The sequence below is a fragment of the Anabrus simplex genome, chromosome 3 (assembly GCF_040414725.1).
Source record: "Anabrus simplex isolate iqAnaSimp1 chromosome 3, ASM4041472v1, whole genome shotgun sequence".
Lineage (NCBI taxonomy): Eukaryota > Metazoa > Arthropoda > Insecta > Orthoptera > Tettigoniidae > Anabrus > Anabrus simplex.
The window spans coordinates 310,688,160-310,710,440 of NC_090267.1; the positions used below are offsets into that span (position 1 = coordinate 310,688,160).

Below are 22,281 nucleotides of genomic sequence, written 5' to 3' on the forward strand. Positions count from 1 at the left end.
GATTCGAACCCACCATCCCCGAATGCAAGTGCATAGCTACGCGATACTAACCGCACGTCCAACTCTCTGTCACTTTTGAAAATATATATTTTTCTATCAGCAGAGGATTTTTTAAATCGTCATATTTTGTATAGGCTACCTGAGATGTACAGTAGCCCACTAGTTTTCTGATTCAACATACTGTTGGTTAAGTTACTGCGTCAGTCGGCTCACTTACTGTCCACATATGATTGAAGTCTTGTGCAACGATGTGACATACGAACTGAGAGAATGCTGAGCCGTTCTTCCCAATATAAAACAGGTACTTGTGAGTGGTCATGAGCATGACTCATAGTCATAGGGCAGGCTAGAGTAGAGTTTAATTAATTGTCAAATGTCAACTAAGTTATAATACTAAGATTCATTAAACTAATAAAGAGTATAAACTAGTAGCCTACCTACTTACTAGTTACTTTAGAATTATGTTTTGACTACCTTTTTAACACTGCAAATAAATCCATTTATTATTTAAACCTCCCTGTAAGAAGAGGACAGTGAATGCAAGTGGGAATTATTTTCAAATGAGCTGAGCTCGAGAGTCCATTATAGCATACGATTCTTTCAGTGTACCGTGAACCGTGTGTGTGTTGTGTCTCACTGATCCGTGTCTGCGTACGATTCTTTCGGTGTGCCATGTCTCGCTGCAGCGGCGAGCTCACGGCACACGATTCAGCTTACTCCCAGCGGACAATGCTGAGTGGCGCAATCACGGCTCATTGGCAGGACACTGGACGTTGGCCGGGAGTCGAGCTTCCACTGCAGCGAGACAGTGAATCATGGCACACCGAAAGAATCGTCAGCAAGCACGGCTCAATGAGACACAAGATTCACACGGCTCCTTATCGGCACACTGGACACTGGCGGAGAGCGGAAGCGGACACACTTTGCAGAGAAGCGAAGGAGCATTGACGTTCAATTGCGATTACGATGCTCTCCTCCACTCCTCAGCGAAATGCTGATTGGGGTGCAGTATTTCAAATAAAGTGCTATAATAGAAAACTTGAATGAATCGATACATTGCTTCGAATCATGCATTCAGTAGCCGACACTAGTACGATCCATCATAGCCATGTGTCGAATGCAGCGGTCTTCCCGCTCCGTAATGGCCCGTGTGCGGCTGGACCCCGATCTCTCGTTTCACTGTGACGTATGCCTTTGACGTAAGCTGCCCGCATTTACTTCACGCCAGCCTGGCCGCACTGGGCAAGCCTCAACGGGCGCCCACCTGAGCACCTCTGTACTTGAGCTTTAATGTTATTGGTTTGGACTGATCAGAAAGTGAGTACATTCCCACGGACCGGGCGAGTTGGCTGTGTGGTTAGAGGTGCGCAGCTTTGAGCTTGCACCTGGGAGATAGTGAGTTCGAACCCCACTGTCGGCAGCCCCGCAGATGGTTTTCCTTGGTTTCCCATTTTCACGCCAGGCAAATGTTGGGGTTGTACCTTAATTAAGGCCACGACCGCTTCGTTCGTTCCCTCTTCTAGGCATTTCCTATCCCATCGTCGCCATAAGACCTATCTGTGTCAGTGCGACGTAAAGCAAATGATAATAAAAATATCCCCTGGATAAGGGAGGTGGTAAAGAAAAGGATGCCACATCGTTCAATCTCCTGCATAACATAATTTACGAATAGTGCATTAGTTACGTTCCGTAGCTAGTGGCTTTACGTCGTACCGACACAGATAGGTCTTATGGCGACGATAACGTTCCGTAGCAGTAGCAGGGATTTGTCAATGGTGCTTTAATTTGTTACGGGCTGAGTGGCTCAGATGGTTGAGGCGCTGGATTTCTGAGCCCAAATTGTCAGGTTCGATCCTGGTTCAGTCCGGTGATATTTGATGGTACTCAAATATGTCAGCCCCGTGTCGGTAGATTTACTGGAACGTAAAATAACTTCTGTAGAACAAAATTCCGGCACCTCGGCGTCTTGTACACCTTATCCAAATCGCTTCTGTGACATTTCAAAACCCACAGATCACACCTACAACAACACATCGGTATTGAAGGTTAACTGCTGCACTATAGAATAAAATATGCATATTACATTTTATGCCAGTTAAAATATGGGTCGAGCAGGTCAGAAGGTTATGAAGTACTATAAAAATCTCTTTATCACTGGAAGAATATATATGCAAACACAATATTACTTACATTTTCTTGTCACGAGGGAAGATATCAAGGAATGACACACGCTATTATTTAATTATGCCAACTCACTGAAAACGCATAAATAACACCAAAAACTTCACACACAAATACACGTGTTCTTATGACAGAATCAGTAGTTCTCAGGTCTACCCACTAGAGAGAGCTCTAATAGCTGTCCCTCGATATCTCGCCGAGTGTCGCGTATTGTCTCTACTGTGTTTGCAATAACTTTAAATCTACAAAAAGAGTTCGTAAAATATAATTCAACATCACAATAAATAAATCTACAAACATTCATTTCAAACAGATACCGGTAATTGATAAGTGTATTTAACAATGTTACAAAAATACAGCCTAGCTATTTTGCTTTCGGATATAAATGAACCATTTGTTAATATAACCAGTAAAGCGGGATGAAGAAATTTTGTTTCCTCGTCTCTTCGGGACATTGATCGCTCCATTAAAGTTACATACCAGGCACGGTGAAGTCGTTTGCTTGTCAACAAGCGTTGACTTATTCTGGGATATAATTTTGCTGTGAGATGAGAACGAAGACAAAGGCCAGCAGAGGGATCACGCAGCGCCTTACTGAAGTAGAAAATATATTTTTTTATTAAGATGCACTTTAAAGAGCATTAACTAGTCTACAAAGAACATACATACACATTGTGAGAATTCCCCTAGGGAGTTGTAGCTAAATGGAATTCAGTCTTTTGCAAATTTGGTTGTACATTATACATATATATGCACGTGTAGCACTATTTATTAATACTGCGTCGTCATTTATTATGCAGTTAACATACGCACGAGTGTGTGCACAGTTAACTCTTACTATACTCCACAAGAGATTTTTCCCTCTTAGAACATTTATAGGGCCTAGTTGGATGGCATCTTTCACAAAGTTTGTTACACAGTGGAACGTGAAATTTCTTGTTTTTGGCATATTTTGTTGTGGAATCCGTGGATTGCGAGTCTGGTGAGAACGTTCCTTACTTTCTGATTTAAATTTTGCTTGGATATATTCACAAAATGCAGATAAATAAAAATGATCATTCTCAGTTTGAGTTCTAAAGCATTATTTTAAGCAGTTTGTTTGTTTTTGATCAGGTATTGGCAAAGAAACTGCCTTGGAATTGGCTAAAAGAGGAGCACGAGTTATACTAGGATGCCGAGACCTGGAGCGTGGAAAGAAGGCTCAGGGTAAGTTTGTCATTCAAATAAGCAAGGAACAAAGATGAAGACATGTTTAACAATTATTATTAATATGTTGTACTTGAAAATAATTCACTTATTTACTCATGAAATACAAATGCATTAATCTATAAAACTGTGGTATTCATTGGTTATAGGAGTACCATGATAAGATAGTGACAATGCCGATGTGGCAGTTTTGAACGAGACATTAATTGCCATATAAAATACATGCTGTGTTTCATGTATATTAAAGCCTATGCACATTAGCTTTATAACAATTTAATTTACATAAAGCTTAAGATGGGAAGTTGAAGAACATAGGAAATGGATAAGAATTTAACACCAGAGCGTTTAGATGTGGATCCAACCGCAACATCTGCAGACAAACAACAGCTACATTGGAAACAGAGACTTCATCATATTTTCAGGCTGGATATAAGAAGAGACAGAAGAAAGTAAGTTGCAGCTTCTCACCAGTTAAGTTGCAACTTCTCACTAATATGTAGTTCCTAATATGTATCAGTACATGAATTAAACAAAATGTTTAAGTCGCTTAAGTGCGGCCAGTATCCAGTATTCGGGAGATAGTAGGTTCGAACCCCACTGTCGGCAGCCCTGAAAATGGGTTTCCGTGGTTCCCATTTTCACACCGGGCAAATGCTGGGGTTGTACCTTAAGGCCACGGCCGCTTCCTTCCAACTCCTAGCTCTTTCCTGTCCAATCGTCGCTGTAAGACCTATCTGTGTCGGTGCGACGTAAAGCAACTAGCAAAAAAAAAAAAAAAAAGTTTAAGAAAGCTACAGACACTTTGGAATCTTTATACATAATGCCAAAAAAAAAATTATGCCTGACGCTGTCTAGTAAATAGATGACATGATGGTGAATCAGTAGATCAGTATTTCCAAATTTTATAGCAAATGAGCAAAGACTGTCATTTCAAACCACTCACTGGTGAATATAACAAAAAGGAGTCGACCTATGTTAGAGATTCTTTCATTAGTGGCCAGATTAATGCTCATATTTGACAGAGACTGCTTTAAAATACAACTCTAACTTTAGATGCTCATTTTGATCAAGCTAGAGCATTAGAATTGGCTGAGCAACACTATTGTAATTTTTTGTTACTAGAACCCAACAGCCTGCAATGCTAGTGAGCAAAATTCAGTTAAGCCTGTCCCAACTGTGGCACTTCTGTTAAAAACAGAGAAAGCTATTTTTGCAGTGGCAATTGTCATCAGATATCATTATGCCCTGCTAAAATGTTGTGTGTGTCATTCTCTAAAGTAGGTCACTACAAACAAATGTGTAGATCAAAAAAGAATGTACAAAATGCTGCTGCATCAACTGGTACTCTTGCAACTCATTTTGCCACATCAACCGAATTGTCTTTTGAAGTCGGTAGTGGAAAGTGAAGTAAATGGAATTAGATTAAATGCTCTAATATATTCAGGAAATTCATTGAGTTTCCTAAACTATTATTTACTAAAAGATTGTTGTGTACAAGTACTACCATACTCCGATAAGTTTGCTACGGCCAAATCATCTTTGTTCACTGAAATAGCAAGCAATGCAAAGTTGATATAAAGATGACAGACTACACTTTCAAGAATAGTGTCATACACTTAAGAAAATGGAAATTGCAACACCATGAAGGCATTGGTCGTTTGTGTTGATTTTCAAGATATGGAACGATGCCTTGTAGGTATGTAAACGATCAAAGTTTCAGACCCATTGGATTGTTGCTACAGGTCTCTCCACGTGATTGGTCGCGGAGGAATCAACTCTAGTATACGGACTCTGGTGTAGCGTAGTTGACTTGCAGTCTGTGTAGTGCAGTGTTCCCCGTCAAACATGCCTCGACGACAGAGAAGAGCACGGTATCAACAACTGTCGCCGTTTGAGAGGGCTCGGATAATTGGGCTGTGTGAGACTGGATTATCGTTAAGGACTGTCGCTGCACGTGTTGGCCTACAGGCAGGTACGGTACAACGTGTATGGCAGCAGTGGTCAAATGAAGGTACCCACACTCGTAGACATGGCACAGGCCCAGCGCGACAGACAACTGTGAGAGAGGATCGCCGCATCATTCGGATGGCCCAGATGGAACCCCATGCAACAGCAGCGCAAATTCGAGCAGCTGTGGCACCCCACGTTACACAACAAACAGTTGATAATCGCCTGCGTGCAGCTGGCTTACGAGCCCGTGTCCCTGCAGAAGGTGTTCCATTGACCCCGTAACAGCGATGTGTAAGGCTGGCCTGGTGTCGAGAAAGATCGACGTGGGTCGACGAATGGCATAGGATCGTCTTCAGTGATGAATCGCGCTTCTGTCTTGCCCGCAGTGATCGCCGGAATCGTGTGCGCCGACGTACCGGGGATAGGGGCCGTCCAGATCTTATTGTTGAGAGGCACACAGGGCCAACACCAAGTATTATGGTCTGGGGAGCTATTGGCTTTAATGTGAAATCACAATTAGTGCTTGTTGAGGGCACTACGACTGCTCGACAGTACATTGATAACGTACTCAATCCAGTGGTTATCCCTATGATGGCGAACATTGCTAATGGGATGTTTCAGTAGGACAGTGCCCGGCTTCACACTACACGCATCTCCAGAGAAGCTCTCCACGACATCACAACCTTAGAATGGCCAGCCAGATCCCCGGACCTCAGTCCTACTGAGCATGTTTGGGACATGATGGGTCGACAACTGGCCAACCGTCCTCAGCCACCCACAACTCTGCAACAACTGACCCGTGCAGTGCAGCAAGCATGGGCCACAATTCCTCAGGAAGCGATCCAGGGCCTTATTGACTCCATGCCTCGACGAATTCATCAATGTATTGCAGCTCGTGGTAGGCACACCCTGTATTGATTGTTGTCCAAACTTGCGGTCAGAGGGAACTGAAAGTGTAATCATCGAATCACAACCGAACACTCGTCCTGCATGTTCAATTGCAGCAATACAGCACCACTCCTTCTGGGTGTTGCAATTTCCATTTTCTTCAGTGTATTAATTATGAAATATCCTTGCTCAGATGCAATAATAGGTCACAGTTTGATTCAATGGTTCCTTATTACTAATAGCTCCTCTCAATATTTGCAGTTTGCATGTTGCCCAAGTACTCCCAGAGTCTCTTTTTGCTAACCTCACTCAAGATTATGCTCCTATCTATTCTAAATCTACCGGGCGAGTTGGCCGTGTGCGTAGAGGCGCGCGGCTGTGAGCTTGCATCCGGGAGATAGTAGGTTCGAATCCCATTATCGGCAGCCCTGAAAATGGTTTTCCGTGGTTTCCCATTTTCACACCAGGCAAATGCTGGGGCTGTACCTTAATTAAGGCCGCGGCCGCTTCCTTCCAACTCCTAAGCCTTTCCTATCCCATCGTCGCCATAAGACCTATCTGTGTCGGTGCGACGTAAAGCCCCTAGCAAAAAAAAATCTAAATCTAGTAAAAACTCTAAAGATAATAGCCAGTCCATATGCTCTGAAATTGAAAACTGTTAAAAGAAGGCGTAATAGAATGCAGTATTTCACCATAGCGAGCACAGGATTTTTAAGAAGAGAAAATCACAAGCCAAGAATGGTTATCTATTGTTCACAGACCATACACAAAAACATTGTTAGATGGCTACCCCCTTCCACAGACTGAAGAAACAATTACTGAAGTTTCCACATAATTATAATGTGTTCAGCACAATAGACCTTGGTAGAGCAACCCATCAAATTTCATTTTGGAGTGAGAGAAATATTTTACTGTGCTGGATTTGAAGCTTGTGGGAAACTACGCCAATTTGCAGGGTCACTTTTGGAGTTACTAATGGCATATATTCTTTTCAAAGGGTAATTGATTAGATTGTTCAAAGTGAAGATCTTCAGGGTACATTTCCCTATCTGGATGATGTGAGGAAAATGTCAGTTTTCTGTTAAAACTGTTGCCCCACTTCGGTACCATAATTTCAAACAAGACAATCAAGTCTGGTCTGAAACATCCTAAGCTGCTACTTTATTTTCCAGTTCTTACATATTCAACCTCCTTACAGCATGCTATAGGCATGTTTTTTGCATAATTGCAGGTGGATACAACGGTTCATAAAAAAATACATCCACTATTGCGCAATAATCCTTTTCTGCTGTCAGAAGGCAAGCAGTCTCAATATTTTATGCCTGAAGAATGATGTGGCTAAGATAGCAATGGCAACTATAGAAGATGATGTCCTGTTCATTGTCAAAACCAATGTGTCTGATTTCTTGATTGCTGCAACTTTGAGCCAAGCAGAAAGGCCCATCACAGCCTTTTCCAGAATGTCAAACAAGTCTGAACAGCAGAACTCATCCACAGAGAAAGAAGCTTCCACTATTGTAGAATCATTGCATTATTGGAGACATTATGTAATTGGTTGACATTTTCAAATTCTCATCGACCAACATTTTGTTTCATTCAAGTTCCATCAAAGATATTCCAGCAAAATGAAAATAATCATTAGATGACATCTCGAACTTGCTTTCTTCAAGTGTGTACATAGTGTATGTAATATGCTTATATCATTAAGTACTAGAACTTGTTGTAAACAGGCTATACCATATTCAGCCTGATAATAGTCTAAAGTGAAATGGAGCTATATGTAAGAAATTTTAAGAGGATGTGAATTCAACATCATGCTGTCTTTATATCTAATACGTTTATATTCATCGGTGTGTTTAAGACCTAGTAGTATATTTTTGTTGCTGCTGTTGATGTTGTTGTTGTTAACGTTAACATAAAGTATCAGTAAATTGCAAATTGCTCCAAAATATAATACACAGTTCAAAAAAATTAGGGGAACATGTTTTGTAACATCTGGTTTGTGAACGTTAATTAGTACATGGGGTTCCAATTGTCGTACAGCATACCTTGAGACCTTAGCTACTCAGGGTATATCAAATCGAAGTTATATCCCGTCTGTAGGCGTAGCCATGCATTAAATTGTTAGGTGACCCTCAAAACAAAGTGAATAGTGATGCGTCCGTGAGTCGTTGTGAGGTACACAAACTACTGCAGTCATTTGAGCACGTTGTACGCAAACAGCACATCCCATGAGACACCTTAACAAGGTTCAAGTCGCAAGGGCCATCACTTTGATCCAGGGAGAATGGACTTTCGTCGTGTTGCTGTGGATCTCAATGTCCCTCCGTCAGTTATTCACTGCTTGCGGAATCGCTACAGTGAGATAGGCCAGTTCACAAGAAGGGTTGGACAAGGTCGTGGACACATGACAACTCCACAGGATGATCGATATCTGACCATCTGTGCGTTGCAGCGTCATTCAGCAACTGCCCGAGAACTGCAACAAACGTCAGGAGGGTCACTGGAGTAATGGTGTCCGACCAAGCAGTAAGGAACAGGCTAAGAGAAGTGTCCTTACGACCCAGACGTCCTGTTCGAGTGCCCTGTTTAACGCAGCAACATCGCGCAGCTCGCTTTCTGTTTGCCCGTACCCACGTCAACTGGCAACTTTGCCAATGGAGACCTGTGTTGTTCACAGACGAGTTCAGATTTCCCCTGACACAGAGTGATGAACGTCAACGTGTATGGAGACGCTGTTGTGAGCAGTACATATCAAATGTTGTCGAGGAAGGCGACCGATTCGGACAAGGTTCTGTGATGGTGTGGTGTGGCATCATGTCATCGTCTGTGGTAGTCTTACCGCTACAGGGTACATCGAGCAGATGCTGTTACAGCATGTGTTGGTTGCTGCAGACGGTATTGGCCCTGAATTCGTACTCATGCACGACAATGCCAGGGCTCATGTAGTACGCATCACCAGAGCTGTTTTGCGAGAACTGGACATTCAAGAGATGGAATGGCCAGCAATGAGTCCCAACCTTAATCCCATTGAGCATGTGTGGGATAGGCTTGAGAGAAGTGTTCGTGGGCATCGTGTTCCACCACAGACTCTCCAAGACCTCAAAAAGGCTCCCATTGAAGAATGGGACCTGATACCGCAACGTGCCCTCCACCGACTTATATGGAGCTTGCCAAATAGGTACCAAGCTGTGACAAATGCTCGTGGAGGATATACACCACACTGAAGTCCTCCAACTGTGATAATAATCAACCCTGGAGGACTGTTATCACTTTGTTTTCGTCACTATTTGGACATTTTCATTTGTGTTCTGAAGATGAACACAAATCCATCGATAGTGTTTTGTATACATCAACGGTAAAGGATGTGGGTTCGGATCCCACTGGTGTCTGGTTGGCCATTTTTGTTCTGTACCTAACATCTCTTCAACACGTACTAAATGTACGTAACCCGACCTAATAAGTTGAAAGTCGTTTTCGAATAAATGTTTGTTTGGTAATATACCTGGGTATGAGGTATTGTTTTGTAGAGCATAGCATACGTTCAAATAACATGTTCCCTTATTTTTGACTGTATTACAGGCTTTCAGTGGAGTCTCCCTTTACGACTAAATCATCAGCTTAGGTCACACTGCTTACCGCATTTCCACCCTACGGAACCCCTCCTACCTATTTCATACCGTACATTTAAATAAATTGCCCTTGTTTAAGATGAACATTAAGATTACAGCCTTGTCTAACCCATGGTACTACATTGAAGTAAGAAATCATTTTACCATAAATTCTCACTGTGGTCCAATTGTCAACATAAATGCCTTTGATTGCCTGAAATAACCTGAAATAACATGATGGCAAGCATAATTGGCGGCCATACAACTTTTAGTGAAAAATGGAAGGGTTTGTATAGGTACTTTAAGGCAGAAACAGGTTTCAACTAGGGGAGTGTGTATGCAAGGATCTGCAAAAAGCCAAAGTATTCAACCAACAGTATGTAAAGATTGTTGGTTACAAGGATGATGGCCAGATAGAGGAGGTGACTAATACTAAAGAAGTATTAAAATTTACCTGTGATAACAATGACATTTACACTAAGATACAAAAGTTGAAAACTAGAAAAGCAACTGGAATTGATAAGGTTTCGGGGGATAAACTAAAGACAACGAGTTGGGATAAAGTACCATATCTGAAGTACTTATTTGATCATTGTTTGCATGAAGGAGCTATACGAAGTGAATGGAGAGTTGTTATACACTGACTGACAGAGCAAATGCGACACCAAGAAGGAGTGGTCAGAACTTTATGCCAATTGCAGGGTAGACTGACGTCACTGAGGTATGCTCATGATGTGAAATGCGCCGCTGTGCTGCGCACGTAGCGAATGATAAATGGGACACGGCGTTGGCGAATGGCCCACTTCGTACCGTGATTTCTCAGCCGACAGTCATTGTAGAACGTGTTGTCGTGTGCCACAGGACACGTGTATAGCTAAGAATGCCAGGCCGCCGTCAACAGAGGCATTTCCAGCAGACAGACGACTTTACGATGGGTATGGTGATCGGGCTGAGAAGGGCAGGTTGGTCGCTTCGTCAAATCGCAGCCGATACCCGTAGGGATGTGTCCACGGTGCAGCGCCTGTGGCGAAGATGGTTGGCGCAGGGACATGTGGCACGTGCGAGGGGTCCAGGCGCAGCCCGAGTGACGTCAGCACGCGAGGATCGGCGCATCCGCCGCCAAGCGGTGGCAGCCCCGCACGCCACGTCAACCGCCATTCTTCAGCATGTGCAAGACACCCTGGCTGTTCCAATATCGACCAGAACAATTTCCCGTCGATTGGTTGAAGGAGGCCTGCACTCCCGGCGTCCGCTCAGAAGACTACCATTGACTCCACAGCATAGACGTGCACGCCTGGCATGTGGCATGGTGCCGGGCTAGAGCGACTTGGATGAGGGAATGGCGGAACGTCGTGTTCTCCGATGAGTCACGCTTCTGTTCTGTCAGTGATAGTCACCGCAGACGAGTGTGGCGTCGGCGTGGAGAAAGGTCAAATCCGGCAGTAACTGTGGAGCGCCCTACCGCTAGACAACGCGGCATCATGGTTTGGGGCGCTATTGCGTATGATTCCACGTCACCTCTAGTGCGTATTCAAGGCACGTTAAATGCCCACCGCTACGTGCAGCATGTGCTGCGGCCGGTGGCACTCCCGCACCTTCAGGGGCTGCCCAATGCTCTGTTTCAGCAGGATAATGCCCGCCCACACACTGCTCGCATCTCCCAACAGGCTCTACGAGGTGTACAGATGCTTCCGTGGCCAGCGTACTCTCCGGATCTCTCACCAATCGAACACGTGTGGGATCTCATTGGACGCCGTTTGCAAACTCTGCCCCAGCCTCGTACGGACGACCAACTGTGGCAAATGGTTGACAGAGAATGGAGAACCATCCCTCAGGACACCATCCGCACTCTTATTGACTCTGTACCTCGACGTGTTTCTGCGTGCATCGCCGCTCGCGGTGGTCCTACATCCTACTGAGTCGATGCCGTGCTTATTGTGTAACCTGCATATCGGTTTGAAATAAACATCAATTATTCGTCCGTGCCGTCTCTGTTTTTTCCCCAACTTTCATCCCTTTCGAACCACTCCTTCTTGGTGTTGCATTTGCTCTGTCAGTCAGTGTAGTAGCCCCTGTGTATAAATGAAAGGGTGATAGCTGAAAAGTACGGGGCAGTCAGTTTGACATGCGTAGCATGTAAGGTTAGGAAAAGCATTCTTTCTGATGATATTAGACATGGTTGCAAAATTAATAACTGGTTCTTCGATAGAGGGCAGTTAGGGTTTAGGAAAGGTTATTCCCCTGAAGCTGAACTTGTAGAATCCCAGCAAGATACAGCAGATATCCAAGAATTCAGGAGGTCAGTTGGACTGTCTCGCGATTGACCTATCTAAGGCATTTGATAGGGTAGATCATGGAAGACTACTGGCAAAAATGACTGCAATTGGATTAGAGAAAAGAATGACTGAATGGGTGGCTATATTTCTAGAAAATAGATGTCAGAGAATTAGAGTAGGCTAAGTTTTATCTGTATTAATTAAGACTGGAATTTCTCAAGGCAGTGTTATTGGACCTTTATGTTTTCTTATATATATTGTGCCCTTTAAGGCACCAACTGCGGTGATCTCTTCTTTCTTCTTTGCGCCGGCTGCTCCTGTAATAAATGACATATAAATCATACTCACCGCTGCATGTAGACTCTTCTTCTCAGTCGTGCCCGTTCGATATCCCCGGAGAGGCCACCCGCTGATAGAGGAGTGAGGGAGATGAAAAGAAGGGGTAAACTAACTAAAATGACGGTACCCAAGACTGAATTAAAATTTAAATAAAAGACTAATTTATTCAAATAAAATGCAAAATGCTAAAATGGACGTAGATTGAACTAGTGAAAAATGTAAACAAATGAAAATAAAAGTGACTAAATAAAATATTAAAAATTGAAGGTCTGCCTTCCAAAACAAACATAAACTGCCTGAATAAACTGACTGAAAGTCAAACACCTAAATTAAAATATGCCAGACTATCTTGACATTGTCTACAAGTTGAATAAAAATGACTCTGTATAAAACTCTGGTCAGAAAAACCACCTACTTGAAATATAGAAATAAATAATAGAGAAACAATCTCTCAAATATAAATTAATGAAATTAAAATAGTTGACTCACAATAAAGTAAATTAAATTCTGTTACGTCGATCAATCCACTGACTTATCAGAGTTATTAAATGTTTAACACATGTTGCTCATTTGGGAAAAATACCCAAATTTAAATAATCTTGGACTGCACTCAGCAAGTGTATCACTTAAGGAAATAATTCTTAGAAAAAGAACAAAACAACCATGAACATCACTTTCATTTCCTACATAACCGTTGTCTTATACAACCTCTCATGATTAAACAAATCGATTATCGTAACATCACTCTGAGTGTATCCAACCACTCATCTACATGTCAGACTTCACTTGCTTGCCTGTGATAGACTGGACTCTTAAAATAAAACAAAATTTAGGCCAAGTGCCTGATGTTAACATTATCGAATGACAGCGATCTTTGTACATTAAAATTTCTATTGACTTTGCCGCTAACTGCTTTTCATTATAAATTCATATTTGTGGTATCACCACTAGATGGAGGCAGGTACCATCTTCTTTACCACTTATTGCGGCAGTTTTATACAATTGGTTTATTTAAAGATCGCTTCATTCCAAATAAAAATTGTAGTGGATTTTAAATAGAAAGTTTGGTAATTACTTGGATGCCTGGTATGAGCATACCACTACTCTTTCGACTGTGACATAATCGATGACCCACTAAACCTAACATCTAACCTCTTATTTACATCATTACATTTATTTAATGGAGAAACCACTGCTCCGATCAAAACATACAGGAATCAAAACAAAACTAGCCTAGCTACACTTATCTATTTACAACAAATCAAATATAAATAATTCACATGCGCTTGCGTCCTACAAATAACGGTCAAAGGTGCACTCAGAAAGAAAACAATAACAAACTGGATCCCACCATCGCGGCCTACTGGAAATTAACAAGGATAGAAAAACGCAAAACAAACTCGGAGTTACCAGAAAACATACCCCGCTGCGAGTAGCAAAATATTGCGAATTTGACGGCAATCTCAAATTTCAGACGACAAATGTCTGGACATAATATTATCTAACCTTGATGGAAAAATTTACTGTTCTTTCACGTTATCCGTGACTCTACATAAACATTCAAAACACATTGACTCGTCGCTCTGTCCACATTGTACACTGGCTAGCATTATTTGTCGAGCATCTACTCTCCCTGGAACTATTTAACAAATACAGGCTCCTGCCTGTAGTATCATACCCATGTCGTAACAGATTTAACGCACGTGGTTAAATTCTTCATTTCACACTTCTATTTCCTCATTAATTCGCGACGTCATTATAATTCATTATTCCCACAATACAGCCTCGCTCGTACCCGGCGGGCAAAAATATCTGTCGTGCACATTACGACTTCTCATGTAAATTCAAGACATGGTTCAAATATCATATTTCCATCATCAACGTAGATCATCAGGGATATTAATCATCTAGCTCGATCTCTCGATCATTCACTGTTAACACATCACAAAAATCACAGAGCTGACTCATCAATGGCGCTCATTGTTACTATAAAAGGAAGTGACGAGATTGCCTCTCAAAACACAAATGTTGAAACGTGCGCAACCGCAACTACAGGAATAAAATATACTCGCGTCTAACCGAAATCGTCGCAAAAATCCGCGGGATAAATACCAACAAAACCGGTCATCTGAAAGATGCTTCCGCAACATAAAACAAACTGAAATGCGCAAAATAGTGAAAATAAACCTTGAAAACATCGCGGTGGTGTCCATAACATCAAAGCTCCAACAAAAGAAAATATAACTCAAAAAACCAACGATCTAAAATCATGATGAAATAATAATAATAAACTGACATTACACTCGTAGATCAAAAATCAAAAGCTGCCTAACTGTCAAAATGACATACTACAGAAATCAACCATGAAGTCACGCAAACAAACATCTACTTAAACAAAGTGCACAAAAATAAGCCTATCTGAAAATGCAACATAAACATTATTATTATTATTATTATTATTATTATTACTGTTATTATTATTATTATAGTTATTATTATTATATTTACTGTGAATTATTTACAACCTTACCTAGTACTCTAAACTACACTGATCATCGATTTTGCCACGGTCCTACATATTATTTACATGATTTTATGATGCTCATACCTGTATGGTGGAAGCAGGTCAGTTCACCCACCGGTCCCGGTCATGGTGGAAATTAGAATTCCATCTTCAAGGTGATGTGGTATTCCAGATTTTTATTACACACGCAAATTTGACACATTCTTGCCATGCCGTGCCACACGATTATATTAGCACAAAAAACACTCGCATTTCTCTCACTCCAGTGAAAGTTTAGAAGATGCCACTGCAGCCTCCTGCCTGTTGTGTAGATGAAGGTCGCCTCGCTCTTTACCTGCAAACACCTGCTGGCCTTCCGACGATCCCTCAGCTCTGTTTACATTACAGCTTACAGTACGTTAACCCTACTGGGGCATAACTGTTCCCTCAAGGTCTGCTGTTGCGGCCTCCATTGAATAAAGTCAATCACCTTCCCGTTTGTCTTACTAGTTTCTGCCTGTAAACATCTAGCTTGCCAAACAGTTTGTAGAATGGTAGAATCAAGCTAAATACCGTTTATGTTGTGGAGGAAATTATATACTGATCTCACATGTAACACTCCCCACTGGTTAGAAATGTTTTTATGTAAATCTGCTGGAACATGAATTTGTTTCCCTCGACTAGTAATGTGAGTTCATTCAAGTTGAAAGTGTAATTCTTGCCTACACTCCCTGCATTTACAGCAAAAGTCTGTGAAAGTGTTCATTTTCTGAAATGCATATTCTCCCAAGTAAATAATACAAGGCTTCCTAAAATGCCTACAAGTGTCTAATCGCTTTGGTACCAGCCAAAATAAAGCTAACTAAATGCATTTTGCTGACACACTCTGTCACTCTGTCAAAACGTAAATTCACTAAGAATACTGAAATAACACTAAAGTACTCAAGACAATAACTGAGAGCATTCAAAACAACTGTGAACTGAGAACTTCGAAGACACTGAGAGTTGATTCACACTGAGAATTCTAGAACTGAGAATAACTGAGTAAGACTCAAAACACTGAGAACGACTGAGAATAACTGAGAGTAACTGAGAGTAACTGAGTAACTGAGAATTCGACCCTCTGGTCGCTGGGTTTTATAAAAATTTCTCCCACCACCTGGAAAATAGTTCCGTGGAAGGGATGTGGCGTAATAATCTAGTCCTTGGGAGCGCTTTCTCGTACATCCGTAGGTTATGGTTTTCAAAATTTATACTCAAAACTTCCTAAATTCTGTCCGACTCACATGTGATATTGCGCCGCGGGAAATGATCATAGAATAATCCACACGATGATGCGCGTCACTGGTGTTATTTTCTTCCGGTGGATGGCCTCGTTCAGCCATGATGGCTCCTTATTCTGGGTTCTATTACTCCTCCGTTCGAAGTTGAATTTTATTAATTAGGCACTGATTAATCACAGATTGGCACTGATAATTCGCCAAATATTATAAAGAAGTTAGGACACTGTTTTTCACTACCACATCGGGCTTCAGATCGCGAGATACTGATTATAGATCTCCCGGTATGACAGCTCATTCAAATTTAGAATATTCTGATTGGTTGAGACTTTCGCGCTCTTTCAAAAACGTGGTGCATCCGCTTCCTCCCACGAATTGGCGGTTACTGTCGTTGGTCCTCTATTGTCCTAGCTAAATAGGTCAGGCTTCACCGCGTGCTTTTCTCATGAGAACGAACAGCAAGTGCCCACTCCCCGGCGGTGTCATAAAATTTATTGGATGGGTGGTTTACAATCTGGTCGTGTCTAGAGAAGAGTTTCGTGGATTCTCTCGCCGTCAGGCTGGCGCCAGAAAGTTCCTTTGTGACTGCTAGTTTCACAGCCTCACTGTGGTATCTCACATGTGTAATATTCAATTTTAATTATGACTTAAATTAGGCAAATTCGCTTATGGGTGCAATGCCCCCTTACGCCGTTAGAAATCTTACGCGATAGTGGAAGATTTCTCAATTCAACCAATGATATTCTAGACATACTTGCAGCCATAAGCGAATGTATACTTCTGACTATAAAGTATACCTCTGCTTATGTCTGAGTTTTTCTCTGATTTCTCTCTCTAAAAGTTTGTTCTCTTTCTCGAGGTCATCTGCAATCTGTTTCATGACTGCTAGTATCTCGGCTGAGTTCTGTTTGCATTCCGGACAATTCTCTTCTGTCTGTTGACCTGTCTCAATCTTGAAATGACTGTCGTCTCCTGGGTGCGTTGATAGGGTTTCCTGGTCATCTTCTTCTTCTGCTTCGGTACACGGGTCATCATCATCATCTTCTTCTTCTGCTTCGGTACACGGGTCATCATCATCATCTTCTTCTTCTGCTCCGGTACACGCGTCTTCTCCTGCGTTTGAGCTCCTTGGCTTTACCACGAGATTTACTTGAGCTGCGCCTGGTGCTATTTTATATGTTCGAAGATTTGCTGCATTCATAATCATTTCGTTTTCCCCATCTAAACTTCTAATTTTATACGCATTGTTTTGCATATTCTGGACAATGCGGTAAGGACCGATGTACAATGGTGCGAATTTTGCGTAATACTTCCTTTCAGGATCGGAGATGGCTGGTCTACGGATCAATACCATTTCACCTTCCCGTAATGGCTTGTGGAATTTTTTCCTACGAACTCTCCTCAGCCTGCGGTCAGCTTGCTCTCTTAAGTGCTCCCGTACCTGTTGTATACATAGTTCCGGAGATAATTGGGGTTCAGGCGGACAATTGACGACTGGACTCCACGTCCTGGCCGGTTGTAAGCCATTATGCACTGTGGCTGGGATTTTCGCTGTTGCTTCATGGACAGTATTATTTATGCAGTCAGTGATCAATGGGAGAATATCGACCCATCGCCAATGTTGTTCTGGGATATAAATTCTGCTGAATTTTGCGATGACTTTCATTACTCTTTCTGCCGGGTTCGACTCTGGGTGACGTGTTGAACTCAGAACATGCTGTATTCCTAATTGCCTTAAACCAGTTTTGAACTCAGCGGAGGTGAACTGCGTTCCGTGATCTGTCAATAATTTCTCCGGTTTTCCCATGGCCGGAATTATTTCCCTGTTAATGCATCTTAAAACTGACCTAGTATTGGCCTTTTGCATTGGAGAAAGGTTTGTAAATTTGGAAAATACATCCATGGTGACTAATATGAACTGATTGCCTCTCCGTGATTTCGGGATTTTTCCATAAATGTCCATCGCGAATAACTCACGGGGCTTTGACGGTAGAATGGGAATTGGTTTCTGTTTTAAAAGGTAGGAGTTCGCCTTGACACGCTGGCAAGTGTCGCATGTAACTATTGCATCCCTGACAGTTTTCCTTAGGTCTTTCCAGGTGAAAGTTTCCTGAATTGTGGCGACGGTCTTATCAATACCTCCATGCCCAATAACACGGTGTACATGCCATATTAGCTCTTCTTGTAATTCTTTCGGGACAACAATCTTTAATTTAGTATGATCCTTATCTGCATATTTTAACAATTGATTATTTAACAGTCTGTATTCTTGTGCGGCCTTGTGAATTTCGTCATAACGAGGGTCTCCTTGTTGAATTGCTCCTTGGAAATACTGGATAATCGGCTGTAAGATTGGATCAGCCTGTTGAAAAGTTGGTAACTGGCTCAGTCGGAGTAGTACATTTCGGTCTTCCTGGGTTAAGTCCACATAATTTACCTGCTCTTCACGTTTATTTGGGTTCCTGCTCAAGGCGTCTGCTAGAATGTTTGCCTTGCCGGTACAGTGTTCAATGGTGAAATTAAATTGCTGCACGAACAGTGACCATCTAGTAATTCTGTCAGATGAAACAGCTGATTTTAACATGAACGTTAAAGCTTTGTGGTCAGTTCTTATGACAATTGGAAATCCATAAATAACTTTCCGCCAGTGCTGTAGGGCTTGGACTATGGCTAGCATTTCCAGCTCTGTAGTTGTGTAGTTCCGTTCGTGCGACCTCAATTTTCTACTGTAAAATCCTAAATAGTCCTTGGTTATACACTCATTGTCCTGTTCCTGGAATAAGACTGCACCTATGCCCACTCTTCATTCTCAATGGTAAAATTTGTGGCTGAGTCAGTGTCTAATGGAGCTACTAATTCGAAATTGAAGTTTTTTTTTCCTAGCACCGGTCCCCTCGTACGTCGGTGCATTCGGATTGAGCGGTCTGCGGTCCTCGCTTCCTCTCCTTCTTGTTTGCTGGAACTCAAGGCTTTCGGCCCCCGTGATATCCGGGTTCATGTCTTGGGATTCGATCGCCTGCTTCCATGGATCGCGCTGCTGTTTGTTTCTCAGGTCATTGATGTATCGGCGCCCCTCTTGATACCTTGGGTCCGAGTTCCTATCTCGCTGGTAATTCCTTCTCTCATTCCATCTCCTTTCAGGATCGCGATAGTAAGGCCTATCTCTTCCTGCATTTTCCCATCGCCTTCTGTCACGTGAGAGGTACCTCCGTTGGTATGGCTGCCTGTCTTGGTAGCGCGGTCGCCTGTCTGGGTAGTTATGTTTTCTAAACCACGGACGTTGGATTTCTTCCTCCTGGCGTCTCGTGTTCGTATCTCGCCGCGGTACAGCACCTGAATTCGGGCCGTTTACCTGCACACTGCCTCGTGCATTTTCGCTGGCGGCATTAGCTAGGTAAGCCCTATGTTCCTGCGTTTGCCTGGTCACTCTCTGCGGTACGTTATTAGTGGATGTAGCGTCTAGCTCCCTTAATATAGCCTCAACTTGGGCTGGATCTTCGACCCTCGCTGTAATGAGCATTCTCTGCACGTCCGACGGAAATTGTTTGATTATCGTCTGAACGATCTCTGCGTCTGACACTGGAGAATCTAATTGCCTAAGTTTGACGAGCTGTGTTAGGAAGAAGTCTAAGTATCGTGTGGGCTGCGTCGACATGTACTTGCGAGTGTACAAGTCCATTCTGAGTGCTTGTTGTGTGGATAAGGACCAGTACCTTTCGAGGAAAGCCTTCTCGAAATCTGCGAACGTCTTAAAAGTATCTACGAAACCGTAGTACCAGGTCTTTGCCTGTCCTTCGAGATATTTTTCTACTATGCGTAGTTTCTTTTCTTCAGGGGCTTTAATGTCTTGGAAATATTGTTTCAATTCCCTAAGATAGACTTTTGGTGTTATTTGTGACGTTCCACTGAATTTCTTCGGTTGGTCGTCACTCGTACGCACGATGTTTATGATTTGCGTGGAAGCTTCAGTTCTTTGCGTACTTTCGGGCATTGTCCTCTCCATGTTAAATATTTGGGTTATTGGCTCGCTCTGTGTCGGCTCGTGCTGCGGCTGTATCCTAATTTCTCTGGCTATCTGGGACTCGGCTTGTTTGTCGACTAACATCTTGACCAAGGTCGACAAGTTTTCGCCCTGGGTCTTAATTGCCTGGATTTTTCCCTCTATGACCTCGCTAACTTCCTGTCTTACTGACTGCTCGCTGAGTGTAATCGCACCCTCAGTTTCTGCTATCTTTTCTGTCAGTTCGGTTAACCTCTTTGTAATATCCTGGGTCTCCGACTTTAAGGTCATGATTTCGTGGCTCGTTTTCTCCTGGGTCTCTCCAATCTGTACGCATGCTTTATTCATCTCTTTTCTAGTCTCATCCTCAATTTTATCTATACGCTCTTCCAAGAGTATGATACCTCGAGCTAAATCCGTGCCTTGATCTTGCACCATTTCCCTGGTTTCCTTCATACTTTCCTCAACAGTCGCGCTGTGGCTGTCTAACTGCTCTTGTATTTGTGCTTGTGCATCGGCTAACTTCCTTATTTCTTCCATCGTCTCCTGCCTGTTTGCATTACACGCCTGCATGAGTTTATCCTGGTTTTCCCGTAACTCTTTTTTCAATTCGACCTGGCTTTTCATGAATTTCTCCTCGAGCTTTATCTCATACTGTTTAAATTCTTCCAAGACCTGCCCGTGTACTGCCTCTACTTTATTCGCAAGTTCGGCTTGGCTACTCTCAATCTTATTTACAAGTTCTACCTGGCTGGATTTCAATTCGCCTTGTGTGGCCTTTAACTCATTGGCTAACTCTACCTGGCTGGATTTTAATTCGCCTTGTGTGTTTTTTAACTCATTAGCTAATTCGGCTTGGCTACTTTCTACCTTGTTCACAAGTTCGGCCTGACTTAATTTCAACTCACTAGTTGTTACACTTAAATCGTTAATGGTTTTAATCAACCTGTCCCACTGCTCCTGGCTAATCGACATTTTATATGCTGAGAGAATACGACTGAGACCATCAGGTTCCCCAACACTACCTCCAACACATGCAAGACACAGTAATCACCAATACAAAACAATTTTATCCTAAAATTTGGATAAAATTATACAAAACATATCATTTATAATTAATACCACTACTTGTCAAACAGTACTATCACAGCATTCATATTTATCAACACTCAGTAAATCTATGTTCATGGCTGTTAGTCTGGGTACAAAATAAATAAAATGTAAAGTGCAAAGTCCCGGGGATAAGCAAATCTAGCCCCACGTTGGGCGCCACGCTTTTCACTCCTCACTCCGGCCCCTGTGCCCTTTAAGGCACCAACTGCGGTGATCTCTTCTTTCTTCTTTGCGCCGGCTGCTCCTGTAATAAATGACATATAAATCATACTCACCGCTGCATGTAGACTCTTCTTCTCAGTCGTGCCCGTTCGATATCCCCGGAGAGGCCACCCGCTGATAGAGGAGTGAGGGAGATGAAAAGAAGGGGTAAACTAACTAAAATGACGGTACCCAAGACTGAATTAAAATTTAAATAAAAGACTAATTTATTCAAATAAAATGCAAAATGCTAAAATGGACGTAGATTGAACTAGTGAAAAATGTAAACAAATGAAAATAAAAGTGACTAAATAAAATATTAAAAATTGAAGGTCTGCCTTCCAAAACAAACATAAACTGCCTGAATAAACTGACTGAAGGTCAAACACCTAAATTAAAATATGCCAGACTATCTTGACATTGTCTACAAGTTGAATAAAAATGACTCTGTATAAAACTCTGGTCAGAAAAACCACCTACTTGAAATATAGAAATAAATAATAGAGAAACAATCTCTCAAATATAAATTAATGAAATTAAAATAGTTGACTCACAATAAAGTAAATTAAATTCTGTTACGTCGATCAATCCACTGACTTATCAGAGTTATTAAATGTTTAACACATGTTGCTCATTTGGGAAAAATACCCAAATTTAAATAATCTTGGACTGCACTCAGCAAGTGTATCACTTAAGGAAATAATTCTTAGAAAAAGAACAAAACAACCATGAA

At 42.1% G+C, this 22,281-nt stretch overlaps 1 protein-coding gene across 1 annotated transcript in view; it reads left to right on the top strand.

Moving 5' to 3' along the window:
• Positions 1-22,281, top strand: part of LOC136867262 (retinol dehydrogenase 11) — a 133,726-nt gene that overhangs the window by 39,550 nt on the left and 71,895 nt on the right. The window contains exon 2 of the mRNA XM_067144405.2: positions 3,295-3,387. Coding sequence (XP_067000506.2) covers positions 3,295-3,387 — 93 coding nt within the window. The remainder of the gene's footprint in view (positions 1-3,294; positions 3,388-22,281) is intronic.